Genomic DNA, 13082 nt, shown 5'->3' with positions numbered 1-13082 from the left:
ACCAACAAGTTCCAGCACATCTCCTTTTACCGATTGGTAAGTGCTGGGAATGTTACTGAGGCCAGCCAAATCCCGTCCCACATCGCAGAGCCGGGGAGCTGCCTCCCGGGAGGGGAGCACGTCCCGTGGGGCAGCTCCGTGCAAGGGCTGAGACACCGTCCCGCCCGGGGCTGGGCCCACGGCTCTGCCCTGTTCTGCGGGCTCTGGCACAGGGGCAGGAGGAGCTCGCAGTGCCCAGAACTGCAGGAGACCACAGCCACGGGGCTGCTGACCTCCTCGGGTGCTGTCAGCGGCAGCTCGTTGCCCCAAGAGTGAGGGATTTCAGTCTGCAGCCAAGCACAAGGTCCCCTCCCGTCAGCAGCTTCCAGGCTGGAGCCCGGTCTGGCGCCTTGGGGGACCCCAGGGAGCACGAGTCACTTTGGTTTTACAGGAAAGATAAAGCCTTACATTTTCCATTTATTCTTCATGCTCAGGCTGGTGGGGGCTCTGAGCCAAGAGATGCTTTTGAAGATGTCCCTGCTCATTGCCATGTGTTGGACTAGATGAGCTTTGAAGGTATCTCCCTTTCTTCAGAGTGCTTGAGGGTATGGAGCTGGTTCTGTTGCTGCAGGGCATCTGGGTACACACTGGGGGGCTTCTAGGGCCCAGGGGATGATGGACATGATGGATTTAATTCCATCTGCTGCTTAAGGCCACTGTCTTGGTCCCGCAACTGCAAGGCAGACACTGATGGGCTGGGTGGATGCACGGGCCACAAGATGGTGGGCATACTGTGCTCCACTCCATTGGGTGCCTCAGGATGCTGGGGTTGTTCAACTGCCACATGGCAGCTGGGTACAGGCTGGAAGGACATGGAAGCCATGGGGAGGAAGGATGCGCCAGTTATCCAGGCTGGAATGGAAGCTGCTGGTGCCGGGTTCAGCTCTCAGATCTGCCACAGCTGCTGCTCCTTCTGTCCAGGACTGAGGGGCGGCAGCCATTTTCCCGCTTGGCTCCTGCGCCTCCATTGCTGCAGGAGACAGGCTGCTGCAGGGGGGCTGGGGACGGGCTGGGGGCACGTGGAGGTTGTGGCGACCGTGGGCATGCAGGATTTGATTACTATGTCTGCTGGAGTTCATTGTTCTGGATCTGCCACTGCAGGGCAGGCGGTGATGGCCTGGGGGACATGAAGGCCGTGGGGATGGTGGCTGCTCTGTTTTTCATTCCAGCTGGTGTTGGAGGCCACGGGGCTGATTCACCACTGCAGGGCTTCTGGGCTCGGGCAGAGAGGACACAGGGGCCATGGAGATGGTGGACGCACTGCTCTGTACCCCATGGGGTGCTTGAGGACTGGCTCACGTTTCCCAGAGAGGTGGTAGATGCCCCATCCCTGGAGACTTTCAAGACCAATAGCTGGTCCAGCCTCGGGTCCCTGCCTGTGGGTGAAGCCCAGCATGGCAGGCGGGAGCAGGGCGAGCAGGGGACAATTCCCCGAGTGCTCTCCTGTGACACTGTGACCTACAGCACCGATGTGAGCGGTGGAGGAGCCGGTGACCTCTTGGCCAGCTCTGGCTGCTCTGACACACTCTGTACAGGCCACGAGAAACAGCTCTTGAGGAGAGGATGGACCAACACAGGGTCCCTGGGGGCTTCCCTCCCGGGGGAGCTCTGGCACACAGAGGAAGCCTCGCAAAGCACTGGAGGGAACAACCATCACCCACACTGCCCGGGAGAAGCGTTAAAACTGCTTCCCCCTCAACACTGTAAGAGGCCAAAGCGACTGCCATCTTAGCCAAGGCCTCAGAACGAGCACCAGGCCCAGGCTCCACCTCGTCCTGCTGCAGCAAAATGGGTGCTGGGGGGTGTGCGCGGCTCCTGCTGCCTCCGAGGGCATCCTGAGCTGTGCCCGGGTGTGGAGATCAGTCAGCACTGGTGGCTCGTGGGGTTTGATGTTGGTACCACCCAGAGATTTGCACGACAGCTCAGTCCCTCTTTATACGGGGAGAAAAAGCTCTGTGGGGGCTCTGTCAGCGCATCCGCAGCCCCGTCCTAGCAGGGCCACCTTCGCCTCTCGATGGACGGCTGGAGCAGCAGCCTTGGGTCTTGAGGGGGCACTTTTGGTTGGGGCTGCTGCTGGAGGCCACTGCATTGGTCCTGCAGCTGCTGAGTGATTGGGGACGGGCTGGGAGATGCCAGGTCTGTGGTGATGGTGGACGTGCTGTTTGCTTTCCGTCCACTGCTGGAGGAGCTGTGCTGCTCCCATTGCTGCTGGCTGGCTGCTGAGGACATGGAAAATTCAACACCTTAATCCCTCTTTATTTGGGGAGCTGTGGAAATGGTCGAAGAACTCACTTGCAGCACAAGAGGCGCTTGAGTACGCTCGGCTTGTTCTGCTGCTGCGGGGCGGAGGAGGACAGGTTGGGAAGGTTCTGGGGTTGTGGTGACCCTGGGTGCGCAGATTTTGCCTCCTTCTTTTGGATGCCGTTGTTCTCATCCTGCTGTTGCAGCGGAGCCGGTGAAGGTTCTGCAGGACGTGGTGGTTCTGGAGAGGCCGGACACTCTGGTTCTGATTCTGGCTGCTCTTGGGGGCTGCTGGGCTGGTCCCACCACTGCGGTCCTGCTGGGGTCGGACTTGGGGGCTGTGAGGTCCTTCTGCCACAGAATAAGGGGCAGCTGCCATATTCGCGCTTGGCTTCTCGCTCTGCATCCCAGAGCCTGTGGAGAGAGGAGGCTGCTGAGGGCTCAGCTGCAGGCGGGACACAGGGCCTGGCTGCTCTGACACACTCTGTACAGGCCACGAGGAACAGCTCTTGAGGAGAGGATGGACCAACACAGGGTCCCTGGGGGCTTCCCTCCCGGGGGAGCTCTGGCACACAGAGGAAGCCTCGCAAAGCACTGGAGGGAACAACCACCACCCACACTGCCTGGGAGAAGTGTTAATTCCCTTTCCCTCGCAACACTGTAACGGGCCAAAGCGACTGCCATCTTAGCCAAGGCCTCAGAACGAGCACCAGGCCCAGGCTCCCTTTAGCCTAAGAGGCCCCGGGCTTGCTGCTGTACAGTGAGAGGGGGCTCAGCACCCAGATGTGCAGATACTTTGCAGCACCCCCAGGGGTAATGGCCTTGACCTGTCAATTAGGGCCCATGAAGGACTCATTAATTAGTGGGGGCCTTTGTTGTGCCTCCAGTAGACACTTCTGCAAAAGCTCAGTCCCTCTCTGTCTGGGGAGCTTTGTGAATGGTGGATATACTCTTATCCAGCACTTTGGGTGCTGGACAACGCTGGGCTGCTTCCCCTGCTACCACTGCCGCAGTGCGGCTCTGAACCGGCTGGGACACGTGGGAGTGGTGAGGATGATGGATGTGCTGGCTTGAATTCCATCTCTTGCCTGAGGCCATTGTCCTGGTCCTGCTGCTGCAGGGCAGCCAGAGATGGGCTGGGGGGACACGGGAGGTGTGAGGCGGGAGGACGTGCTGGTTTGCCAGGCTCAAACAGCGGCTGCTGGCACCGGGTTCAGCTCTCAGAGCTGCCACAGCTGCTGCTCCATCAGTCCAGGACTGAGGGGCGGCAGCCATTTTCCCGCTTGGCTCCTGCGCCTCCATTGCTGCAGGAGACAGGCTGCTGCAGGGGGGCTGGGGACGGGCTGGCGGGATGTGGAGGTTGTGGTGATGGTGGGTGCGCAGGTTTTGATTCCAGGGTCTGTTGGACGCCTTTGTTCTCATCCTCCAGCTGCAGAACAGCCGGTGGACCCCTGCACCTCATGGCACCACCGAGCAGGGGGATTCCTCCGGGCAGGTTCACTGCTCAGGAGCGGGTGACAGTGAGAGTGTGGCTTTCTTGGGCAATCTCGTCCCCTGCTCCTCCTCGTCCTGCCCTGGCTTTGCCTGTGCCTGCCAGTCCCGGGGCTGCTCTTGCCCAGGCAGGGTCAGTTTGAGCTAAGGCTGGCCCAAGTCAGAGCGGGCTCCTGGGAAGGCGGCCCAGGAATTAAGAGGCCAACTGAAGCATCTGACAGCAGCAGAATCCTCAGCAGAGTTGTTTGGCCAGCCAGTAACTGGCCACTCCACAGCAGCCTGAGTAGAAATTCTTTGTGGCTACAATCAGCCACCTAAGGAAGCAGCGGGGGGAAAAGCAATAACTCACTTTTTAGGCGTCCTCCACTGCCAGATCGTGACACAGAACAACACTATTGCCAGTGGCATGGATATCAGGGTTGCTACTGTGAATTTGATATAGCGCTTTCCTGTAACTTCAGGGCAGAGAACACTTGCGCTCCCCTGGGGACTGGGAGCACCCGTGGTTCCTTCAGCCAAGAACGGGCTGGAGGGCCATGGAGGCCATGGGGATGACAGACGTACTGGCTTTGAATCGGGCTGGTATTGGAAACCGTGGGGCTGGGCTCACCACTGCAGGGCCCTGGGGAGGGGCTGTGGGGATGCAGGGGCCATGTAAGGACTGATCTCCACCCAGCTGGAGGACATTGAGGACACAGGGCTGGTTCCACTGCAGCAGGGTATCTGGGGGGAGGCTTGGGGCCTTTGGGGCCCACATGATTTTGGACGTGCGGGATTGAAGTCCATCTCCTGCTGGAGGCCATTGTCCAGGTCATGGCCATGCAGGGCAGCCAGTGATGGGCTGGGTGGACGCTGGGGCCATGGAGAGGATGGACCCTCTCTACTCTATCTCATCAGGTACTTGAGGACGTTCAGCTTGTTCTGCTGCTGCACTACAGCCGGGGATTGTCTGGGGGGACATGGGGTTTGTGGCAATATTGGGTGCACAGATTTTTATTCCATCATCTGCTGGAGGTGGTTTTTCTGGTCCTGCGGCTGAAAGGCAGACGGGAATGGGCTGGGGGTTGCATGGGCCACAAGATGGTGAAGGCACTGTTCTGCACTCCATTGGGAGCTGGAGGCCACTGGGCTGTGCCCACAGCTTCAGGGCTGCCAAGAAAGGGCTGGTGAGCCATGGGAGCCGTGGGGAGGGGGGATGTGCTGGGTTAGCAGGCTCAAACAGCGGCTGCTGGTGTTGGGTTCAGCTCTCAGAGCTGCCACAGCTGCTGCTCCATCTCTCCAGGACTGAGGGGCGGCCGCCATTTTCCCGCCTGGCTCCTGCACCTGCATCGCTGCAGCAGACTGGCTGCTGCAGGGGGGCTGGGGACGGGCTGGGGGGACATGGGGCTTGTGGTGACCCTGGGCACACAGGTTTTCACTCCAACATCTGCCTGAGTTTGTTGTTCTGGTCCTGCCACTGCAGGGCAGCCCGTGATGGGCTTGGGGAGGTGATGGCCGCTCTGGTTTTGATTCCAGCTGGTATTGGAGACAACAGGTCTGGTTCACCACTGCAGGGCTTCTGTGGACAGGCTGAGAAAATACAGGGGCCATGGACACGGTGGACGCACTGGTTTCTACTTCATTGGGTGCTTGAGGAAATGGGGCCCAGGTTCCCCAGAGAGGTGGTAGATGCCCCATCCCTGGAGACTTTCAAGACCAATAGCTGGTCCAGCCTCGGGTCCCTGCCTGTGGGTGAAGCCCAGCATGGCAGGCGGGAGCAGGGCGAGCAGGGGACAATTCCCCGAGTGCTCTCCTGTGACACTGTGACCTACAGCACCGATGTGAGCGGTGGAGGAGCCGGTGACCTCTTGGCCAGCTCTGGCTGCTCTGACACACTCTGTACAGGCCACGAGAAACAGCTCTTGAGGAGAGGATGGACCAACACAGGGTCCCTGGGGGCTTCCCTCCCGGGGGAGCTCTGGCACACAGAGGAAGCCTCGCAAAGCACTGGAGGGAACAACCACCACCCACACTGCCCGGGAGAAGCGTTAAAACTGTTTCCCCCTCAACACTGTAAGAGAGGCCAAAGCGACTGCCATCTTAGCCAAGGCCTCAGAACGAGCACCAGGCCCAGGCTCCACCTCGTCCTGCTGCAGCAAAATGGGTGCTGGGGGGTGTGCGCGGCTCCTGCTGCCTCCGAGGGCATCCTGAGCTGTGCCCGGGTGTGGAGATCAGTCAGCACTGGTGGCTCGTGGGGTTTGATGTTGGTACCACCCAGAGATTTGCACGACAGCTCAGTCCCTCTTTATACGGGGAGAAAAAGCTCTGTGGGGGCTCTGTCAGCGCATCCGCAGCCCCGTCCTAGCAGGGCCACCTTCGCCTCTCGATGGACGGCTGGAGCAGCAGCCTTGGGTCTTGAGGGGGCACTTTTGGTTGGGGCTGCTGCTGGAGGCCACTGCATTGGTCCTGCAGCTGCTGAGTGATTGGGGACGGGCTGGGAGATGCCAGGTCTGTGGTGATGGTGGACGTGCTGTTTGCTTTCCGTCCACTGCTGGAGGAGCTGTGCTGCTCCCATTGCTGCTGGCTGGCTGCTGAGGACATGGAAAATTCAACACCTTAATCCCTCTTTATTTGGGGAGCTGTGGAAATGGTCGAAGAACTCACTTGCAGCACAAGAGGCGCTTGAGTACGCTCGGCTTGTTCTGCTGCTGCGGGGCGGCTGAGGACAGGTTGGGAAGGTTCTGGGGTTGTGGTGACCCTGGGTGCGCAGATTTTGCCTCCTTCTTTTGGATGCCGTTGTTCTCATCCTGCTGTTGCAGCGGAGCCGGTGAAGGTTCTGCAGGACGTGGTGGTTCTGGAGAGGCCGGACACTCTGGTTCTGATTCTGGCTGCTCTTGGGGGCTGCTGGGCTGGTCCCACCACTGCGGTCCTGCTGGGGTCGGACTTGGGGGCTGTGAGGTCCTTCTGCCACAGAATAAGGGGCAGCTGCCATATTCGCGCTTGGCTTCTCGCTCTGCATCCCAGAGCCTGTGGAGAGAGGAGGCTGCTGAGGGCTCAGCTGCAGGCGGGACACAGGGCCTGGCTGCTCTGACACACTCTGTACAGGCCACGAGGAACAGCTCTTGAGGAGAGGATGGACCAACACAGGGTCCCTGGGGGCTTCCCTCCCGGGGGAGCTCTGGCACACAGAGGAAGCCTCGCAAAGCACTGGAGGGAACAACCACCACCCACACTGCCTGGGAGAAGTGTTAATTCCCTTTCCCTCGCAACACTGTAACGGGCCAAAGCGACTGCCATCTTAGCCAAGGCCTCAGAACGAGCACCAGGCCCAGGCTCCCTTTAGCCTAAGAGGCCCCGGGCTTGCTGCTGTACAGTGAGAGGGGGCTCAGCACCCAGATGTGCAGATACTTTGCAGCACCCCAAGGGGCGATGGCCTTGACCTGTCAATTAGGGCCCATCAAGGCCCTGTTAATTAGGGAGGGCCTTTGTTGTGCCTCAATATATTTGCTTGTCTGGCTCATATCCTTAGAGGTGCTCTGGATGGCTTCTCCCTTTTATCTGGGTATGCCGTTTGACAAGGTCCATGGCCAGATGACCCCGCTGCAACAAACGCTGCCTCACCCCACAGCCCCTCACCGTTCCGTGCGACTGCCCAGGCCGGGCTCCTGTCACCACCTCCCGCACCGCGTGTCGGTCGCATTGGTGTCACCGACTGTTTCAGGCCATGGCCATGGGCTCCCCCAGCCCCTGGTGGCCCCACTGCTGGTGGGGGAAGCCCAGTGCCCGGCTCCTGCCGGCCCCGAGGGGATCCAGGGCTGTGCCTGCGGGTTGATTTTGGTACCACTGGGACACTTGTGCAACAGATCAGTCCCTCTTTATTTGGGGAGCTGTTGGCACGGTGGATGTTTTTGTCTCCACCACGTTGGGAGCTGGACACCGCTGGGTTCCTTCCACGGCTTCCAATGCTGCACTGCAGCTGGGGATGGGCTGTGGGAATGTGGGGTTGGTGATGTGGCCGGACGTGCTGCCTTGATGTCAAAGTGCTGCCTGAGGGTCTTGTCCTGGTCCTGCTGCTGGAGAACAGCTGCTGATGGGCTGTCAGATGGTAGGGGTGCAGGACATTGTGGATGTGCTGGCTTGAAGTCCATCAGTTGATTGAGGCCATTCTTCTGCTCCCTCTGCTGCAAGGCAGCTGTTGATGTGCTGGGGGGACACAGGAACCTTTTGGGTGGAGGATGTGCCATTTTTCCAGGCTTCAACAGTGGCTGCTGGTGTTGGGCGCAGCTCTCAGGGGTGCCACAGCACAGGGTCTGCTTTTCTGAAGTGAGGGGCGGCTGCCATATTCCAGACCGCCTGGCTGCTGCCTCTGCACTGCGGAGCCTGTGGAGAGAGGAGGCTGCTGAGGGCTCAGCTGCAGGCGGGACACAGGGCCTCTCCTCCGCAGCACGGCCCAGAGCTGGCAAGGCTCCCCAGCACCACGGGCTGAGCTGCTGGCCGGCCTGGGCCGAGGGGGAGCCCTGCACCTCATGGCACCACCGAGCAGGGGGATTCCTCCGGGCAGGTTCACTGCTCAGGAGCGGGTGACAGTGAGAGTGTGGCTTTCTTGGCCAATCTCGTCCCCTGCTCCTCCTCGTCCTGCCCTGGCTTTGCCTGTGCCTGCCAGTCCTGGGGCTGCTCTTGCCCAGGCAGGGTCACTTTGAGCTAAGGCTGGCCCAAGTCAGAGCGGGCTCCTGGGAAGGCAGCCCAGGAATTAAGAGGCCAATTGAAGCATCTGACAGCAGCAGAATCCTCAGCAGAGTTGTTTGGCCAGCCAGTAACTGGCCACTCCGCAGCAGCCTGAGTAGAAATTCTTTGTGATACATCATCCACCTAAGGAAGCAGCGGGGGGAAAAGCAATAACTCACTTTTTAGCCGTCCTCCACTGCCAGATGGCGACACAGAAGAACACTATTGCCAGTGGCATGGAAATCATGGTTGCTATTGCATTTAACATACAGTGCTTTCTCGTAATCTGGGAGAAGAGAACACTTGCCCTCCCCCACGGATGGGGAGCACCTTTGGTATTCTTGCCGACCACATCTGGAGGAGAAATTCAAGATGTTAGTCCATCCTGTGCACCACTGCTAAGCTTGCAGCACCTTCAATATGGCCAGTGAGTTCCTGGTTTCCCAGGGTGCTGCTGCCTGGAGGCACCATCCCACCCTCTGGGACAGGACTCCCACCCTTTGGGACAGGTTGTCCCACCAAACAAAACCCAGAAGGCCAGCAGGACAGCACGGGGGGAGCGCAGCTGCTTGACCAGTCGCTCCTTTGAGGGACACGGACAAAAGTGCCAGCCCCAGCTCTGCCCCCCGGTCCAGCTCCCACAGCCGCAGGGGACGGAGTCAGGCCCTCTCAAGAGGGACATGAGCCTTGTTCTCCCCGTCTGCCTCTTTCCTGCGTGGGTGTCGCTTGCAGCCTCTCCCGGGTTTTGGGACGTGTCTCCTGTTCAGGGACCCCACCAAGACCGCTCAGTACCTGAGTTCATCGTATGGGATTCATTTACGCGGCTGTGCTGGTAAGCTCTGGGCCTTGACAGCCCTGTCAGAAAGCAGAGAGGAGAGGTAAAGCCTCAGCACGGCGCAGGCACAGAGGATGCAGGGGGACGGGACGTTCCCTCTAAGCCCCTGCCCGAACTGGCGGTCAGGGCATCGCTCTGGACCTCAGATCCCGGGAGGGATCCTGCTGGGTGCTGCTCCTGTGCCTGGAGCCTCTGGGGACTCCGGGCAAGCTCTGGGCCACAGCTACAGCGGGAGGTACGTTTGTGCAAGAGTCACATTCCCCATCATCTGCAGAACGTGGCCCAGATGCCTCAAGCCCAAAGCACTTTGTGTTTTGGCTGTGAGGTGACGTGCAAGAGCGGGCACTGGGGGAAGAGCCTGCTGACACACACCCATCCTGACGGGTGACACTGGCTGACCATGCGACAGTGATTACCTGGCATACCAGCGGCTGGCATCGCCTCTGCTGCTTCACCAGAGCCTGGCAGGGAGCTGCGGCTTCCTTCTGGAAACGCCTCCTTCCACACAGCCTCGCGGTTCGTCTCTTGAGAAAGAAAGAGGGAGGGCTGGATCAGATGGAACCGTTCCCCATGAGGGACATGGCATCTTCGGGGGGCAAGACTTCTCAAAGGCATGGCTAAGGTTTAGAAACCAGGGCTGTGCTTTCGGGCTGCTCCTAGCACTGCTCCGAACAACAGCCACGTCTGGCCCTGCCGGGACACCAGGAAATCGCACGTGACCTTCTGGTTTGCGTTGCACATTGTGGGCAAAATGTCGGGTGATGCTGAGCGCCGTCCTTCAAAGAGAACGGGAAGAAGCTGCAGCCAGGCCAGCTGGGGAAACAGCCCTCTGGAGAAGACTCCTCTGCAAGGCCCTCCTGCCCTTCCTGGAAGCACCAGCTGCAGCCACATTCGCCCCATCCCAGCAGCTGCCCCTGGCACTCGGCTTGAACCACAACTGGCCACACAAGCCCTGCACCATCTCTCTGGCAGCTGCAAGGCGTGACACCAGCATCGCTGCAGCGGGGCCCTGATCGACCCCTTCCCGCTGTACAGCCTGTCCAGACCAGTACCTAAACCTCCGGATGCTGAACCTCACAGCTAATTCCCAGTAAAATATACCCACCGTGTGCTCTGTGCAGTTCGTCCAAGAGTTGCCTCATGAGTTTTGATGGCTCTGGGGCCTTTTTACCTCGTTCAGCTTCATTTCTTGGTCTTGGAAGACCTTAGAAACAAAGTTTGGTTCTATGTGAGATTAATCCATTACAGAAAAACAAGGCAGAGGTTGTGAGGTCAGCACAAACAGACTGCTCACCCCCGTGACGCCAGCCGGGCTGGAGCCCAGCACGCTGCCGAGGAGCCTGAAAAGTCCTTCCTGCGTGATCATCTGTCAGTAAAGAGCCAGAGAAGCTTCCATCACCTGCTGTGATCTGCATGGGCAGCACTGAATGGCAGAAGCGGCGAGGGGACCGCGCAAGGAGAGGACACACACACGAGCAGGGCTCTGTCCTCACACCCGCAGACCTGCCCGGCTGCCGGACCTTGGGGCTTGGAGCTGGCAGCTCCCAAAGGGAGGAAAAAGCCATGACGTACCCACGGCATGTCCTGGGAGCTCGGTCCTGGAACCCAGACGGGAACCTGGATCAGCTTCACCCACAGGCTGGGCTGCAAAGAAGCGCAGGACACAACAGCTCCCGTGACACAGTTCAAGATGCTTCTTCAGCTCGGAGTGGCCGGGAGCGCGATGCAAAGACGGGATTGCTCCGCGGCACTCGTCCCTCCCTTCCGCTCGGGAGCGTGGGGCAAAGAGTCACCACGTGCCTGCAGCGGCACCGTGCTGGGACCAAACGAAGCCCGTGCGGAGTTGCCGGCACAAAGGAGTCCCTGGAGCTGACAGCAGCTCCAGACTCAACCCCAGCCAGGCGCTGACCTGGCATTGGGCACCGGGGCAGATCAGGCTCCAAGACGCCGGCACAGGCAGCTCGGCAAGGGAAAGCGCCCCGGACACATCACTGAGCCTGACCCGTTCCCTCTCGGCTCTCCTCCCTGTCTGAGTGGGGGCCACACAAGGAGCAACTTGCATTTCACGTGGAGCTTACCTCCAGGATACCTCAAGGGCTCCGAAACTGCATCCAGCCAAGAAGCTGGATAATCGTTGCCAACAGCCTCATCTAGAAAGAAGCACAGAGGAGAAACGTTTCCATTGCCCGCTGGGATCCAGCGCTGCCTTAGGGAACTGCAGGCACTAGAAGGGGGTCGGGCAGCCACGTGGGAGCCAGTTGGAGTTGGACATTGCCAAAGCTGCAGAGGGGCCGGTGACCTCTTGGCCAGCTCTGGCTGCTCTGACACACTCTGTACAGGCCACGAGGAACAGCTCTTGAGGAGAGGATGGACCAGCACAGGGTCCCTGGGGGCTTCCCTCCCGGGAGAGCTCTGGCACACAGAGGAAGCCTCGCAAAGCACTGGAGGGAACAACCACCACCCACACTGCCCGGGAGAAGAGCCCGCTGGCCACGAACGGCTGCACCGCTCACCTCCTCCCCGTGCTCGCCACGGAGCAGCCTGGGCAGGCCCGGCGTGCAGGGCCAGCAGGAGGAGGAGGAAGAGGAGGCGGCGGGCGGGGAACATGGTCCCGTGCGCTCGAATCGTCCTTGTGCTGCTGCTGCTGCTGCTGCTGCTGCTGCTGCTGCTGCTGCTGCTGCTGCTGCTGCTGCTGCTGCTGCTGCTGCACTGGGGGCCGGGGGCTGTGCAGCTGCTTCTTATGGCCGGTGCGGCACCGCGGGCTCTGTGACCTCACAATCACTGTGACCTCCTGGCCGGGCCGAGGCCGCGTGGGGACGGCTAATGGCGCTGGTGGCAGGTGCTGGAGCAGAGCCGGGGAGCTGCCTCCCGGGAGGGGAGCACGTCCCGTGGGGCAGCTCCGTGCAAGGGCTGAGACACCGTCCCGCCCGGGGCTGGGCCCACGGCTCTGCCCTGTTCTGCGGGCTCTGGCACAGGGGCAGGAGGAGCTCGCAGTGCCCAGAACTGCAGGAGACCACAGCCACGGGGCTGCTGACCTCCTCGGGTGCTGTCAGCGGCAGCTCGTTGCCCCAAGAGTGAGGGATTTCAGTCTGCAGCCAAGCACAAGGTCCCCTCCCGTCAGCAGCTTCCAGGCTGGAGCCCGGTCTGGCGCCTTGGGGGACCCCAGGGAGCACGGGTCACTTTGGTTTTACAGGAAAGATAAAGCCTTACATTTTCCATTTATTCTTCATGCTCAGGCTGGTGGGGGCTCTGAGCCAAGAGATGCTTTTGAAGATGTCCCTGCTCATTGCCATGTGTTGGACTAGATGAGCTTTGAAGGTCCCTTCAAACCCAAACATTTTTACGATGCAACAATTCCTTGATCAGGCTGCTGGGATCACTGACTGCAAAGAACGAAGTGATCTGAACAGTATTACTACTTAGTAATTTTTTTAGTTCACTTACAAACACAATTGCAAGTATGGCCAAACTGGCCACCACATGTGATTGAGTCCACCATGGAAAAAACAAAACCAGCCCATCTAAATGAATAATCAAAGCTAGAAAGGTTAGCATCAGCCTATTAATAAATTTATGACCTGGATGATATGAATGGTTAAATCATGAATATTCCTTTTCTTCATTACTTCCTTATGCTCTACAGAGGACTCAAGCTGTGTGTGACAGCCTTGCAGCTGCAGGTTATCACAGTATCACAGTATGTTATGTGTGGGCAGTTTCTCTTTGCGCTCCTCCAGAGCCTTGTGGTGCTGACGCTGCATCACCTGGTCCT

General features: G+C 59.6%; 1 protein-coding gene across 1 annotated transcript; it reads right to left on the bottom strand.

Annotated features, from left to right (window-relative positions):
* Positions 1–6883: 6883 nt before the first annotated feature.
* Positions 6884–11917, bottom strand: LOC135580430 (uncharacterized). Its single transcript, XM_065074805.1, has 8 exons — positions 11824–11917; positions 11389–11460; positions 10883–10954; positions 10605–10676; positions 10416–10514; positions 9727–9834; positions 8655–9330; positions 6884–8130 (listed from the first exon to the last, which is right to left on the bottom strand). The coding sequence occupies exons 1-7, from the start codon at positions 11915–11917 to the stop codon at positions 9239–9241; spliced, it is 609 nt and encodes a 202-aa protein (XP_064930877.1). The 3' UTR covers positions 6884–8130; positions 8655–9238.
* Positions 11918–13082: the final 1165 nt, after the last annotated feature.

Source organism: Columba livia, chromosome 10 (genome assembly GCF_036013475.1).
Source record: "Columba livia isolate bColLiv1 breed racing homer chromosome 10, bColLiv1.pat.W.v2, whole genome shotgun sequence".
In the NCBI taxonomy this organism is placed as follows: Eukaryota; Metazoa; Chordata; class Aves; order Columbiformes; family Columbidae; genus Columba; species Columba livia.
The sequence above is the reverse complement of the archived record's forward strand: the minus strand, read 5'-3'. Positions and strand labels throughout refer to the sequence as shown.

What these genes read in the sequence shown, in the direction of transcription:
- LOC135580430 (XM_065074805.1), bottom strand. Translation starts at nt 11,917, where the DNA reads ATGTTCCCCGCCCGCCGCCTCCTCTTCCTCCTCCTCCTGCTGGCCCTG. An exon ending in GTGGCGAGCACGGGGAGGAG is followed by an intron (nt 11,461 to 11,823) that starts GTGAGCGGTGCA and finishes GCTTCTTTCTAG; the next exon opens with ATGAGGCTGTTGGCAACGAT. An exon ending in GCCAGCCGCTGGTATGCCAG is followed by an intron (nt 9,331 to 9,726) that starts GTAATCACTGTC and finishes GCTTTCTGACAG; the next exon opens with GGCTGTCAAGGCCCAGAGCT.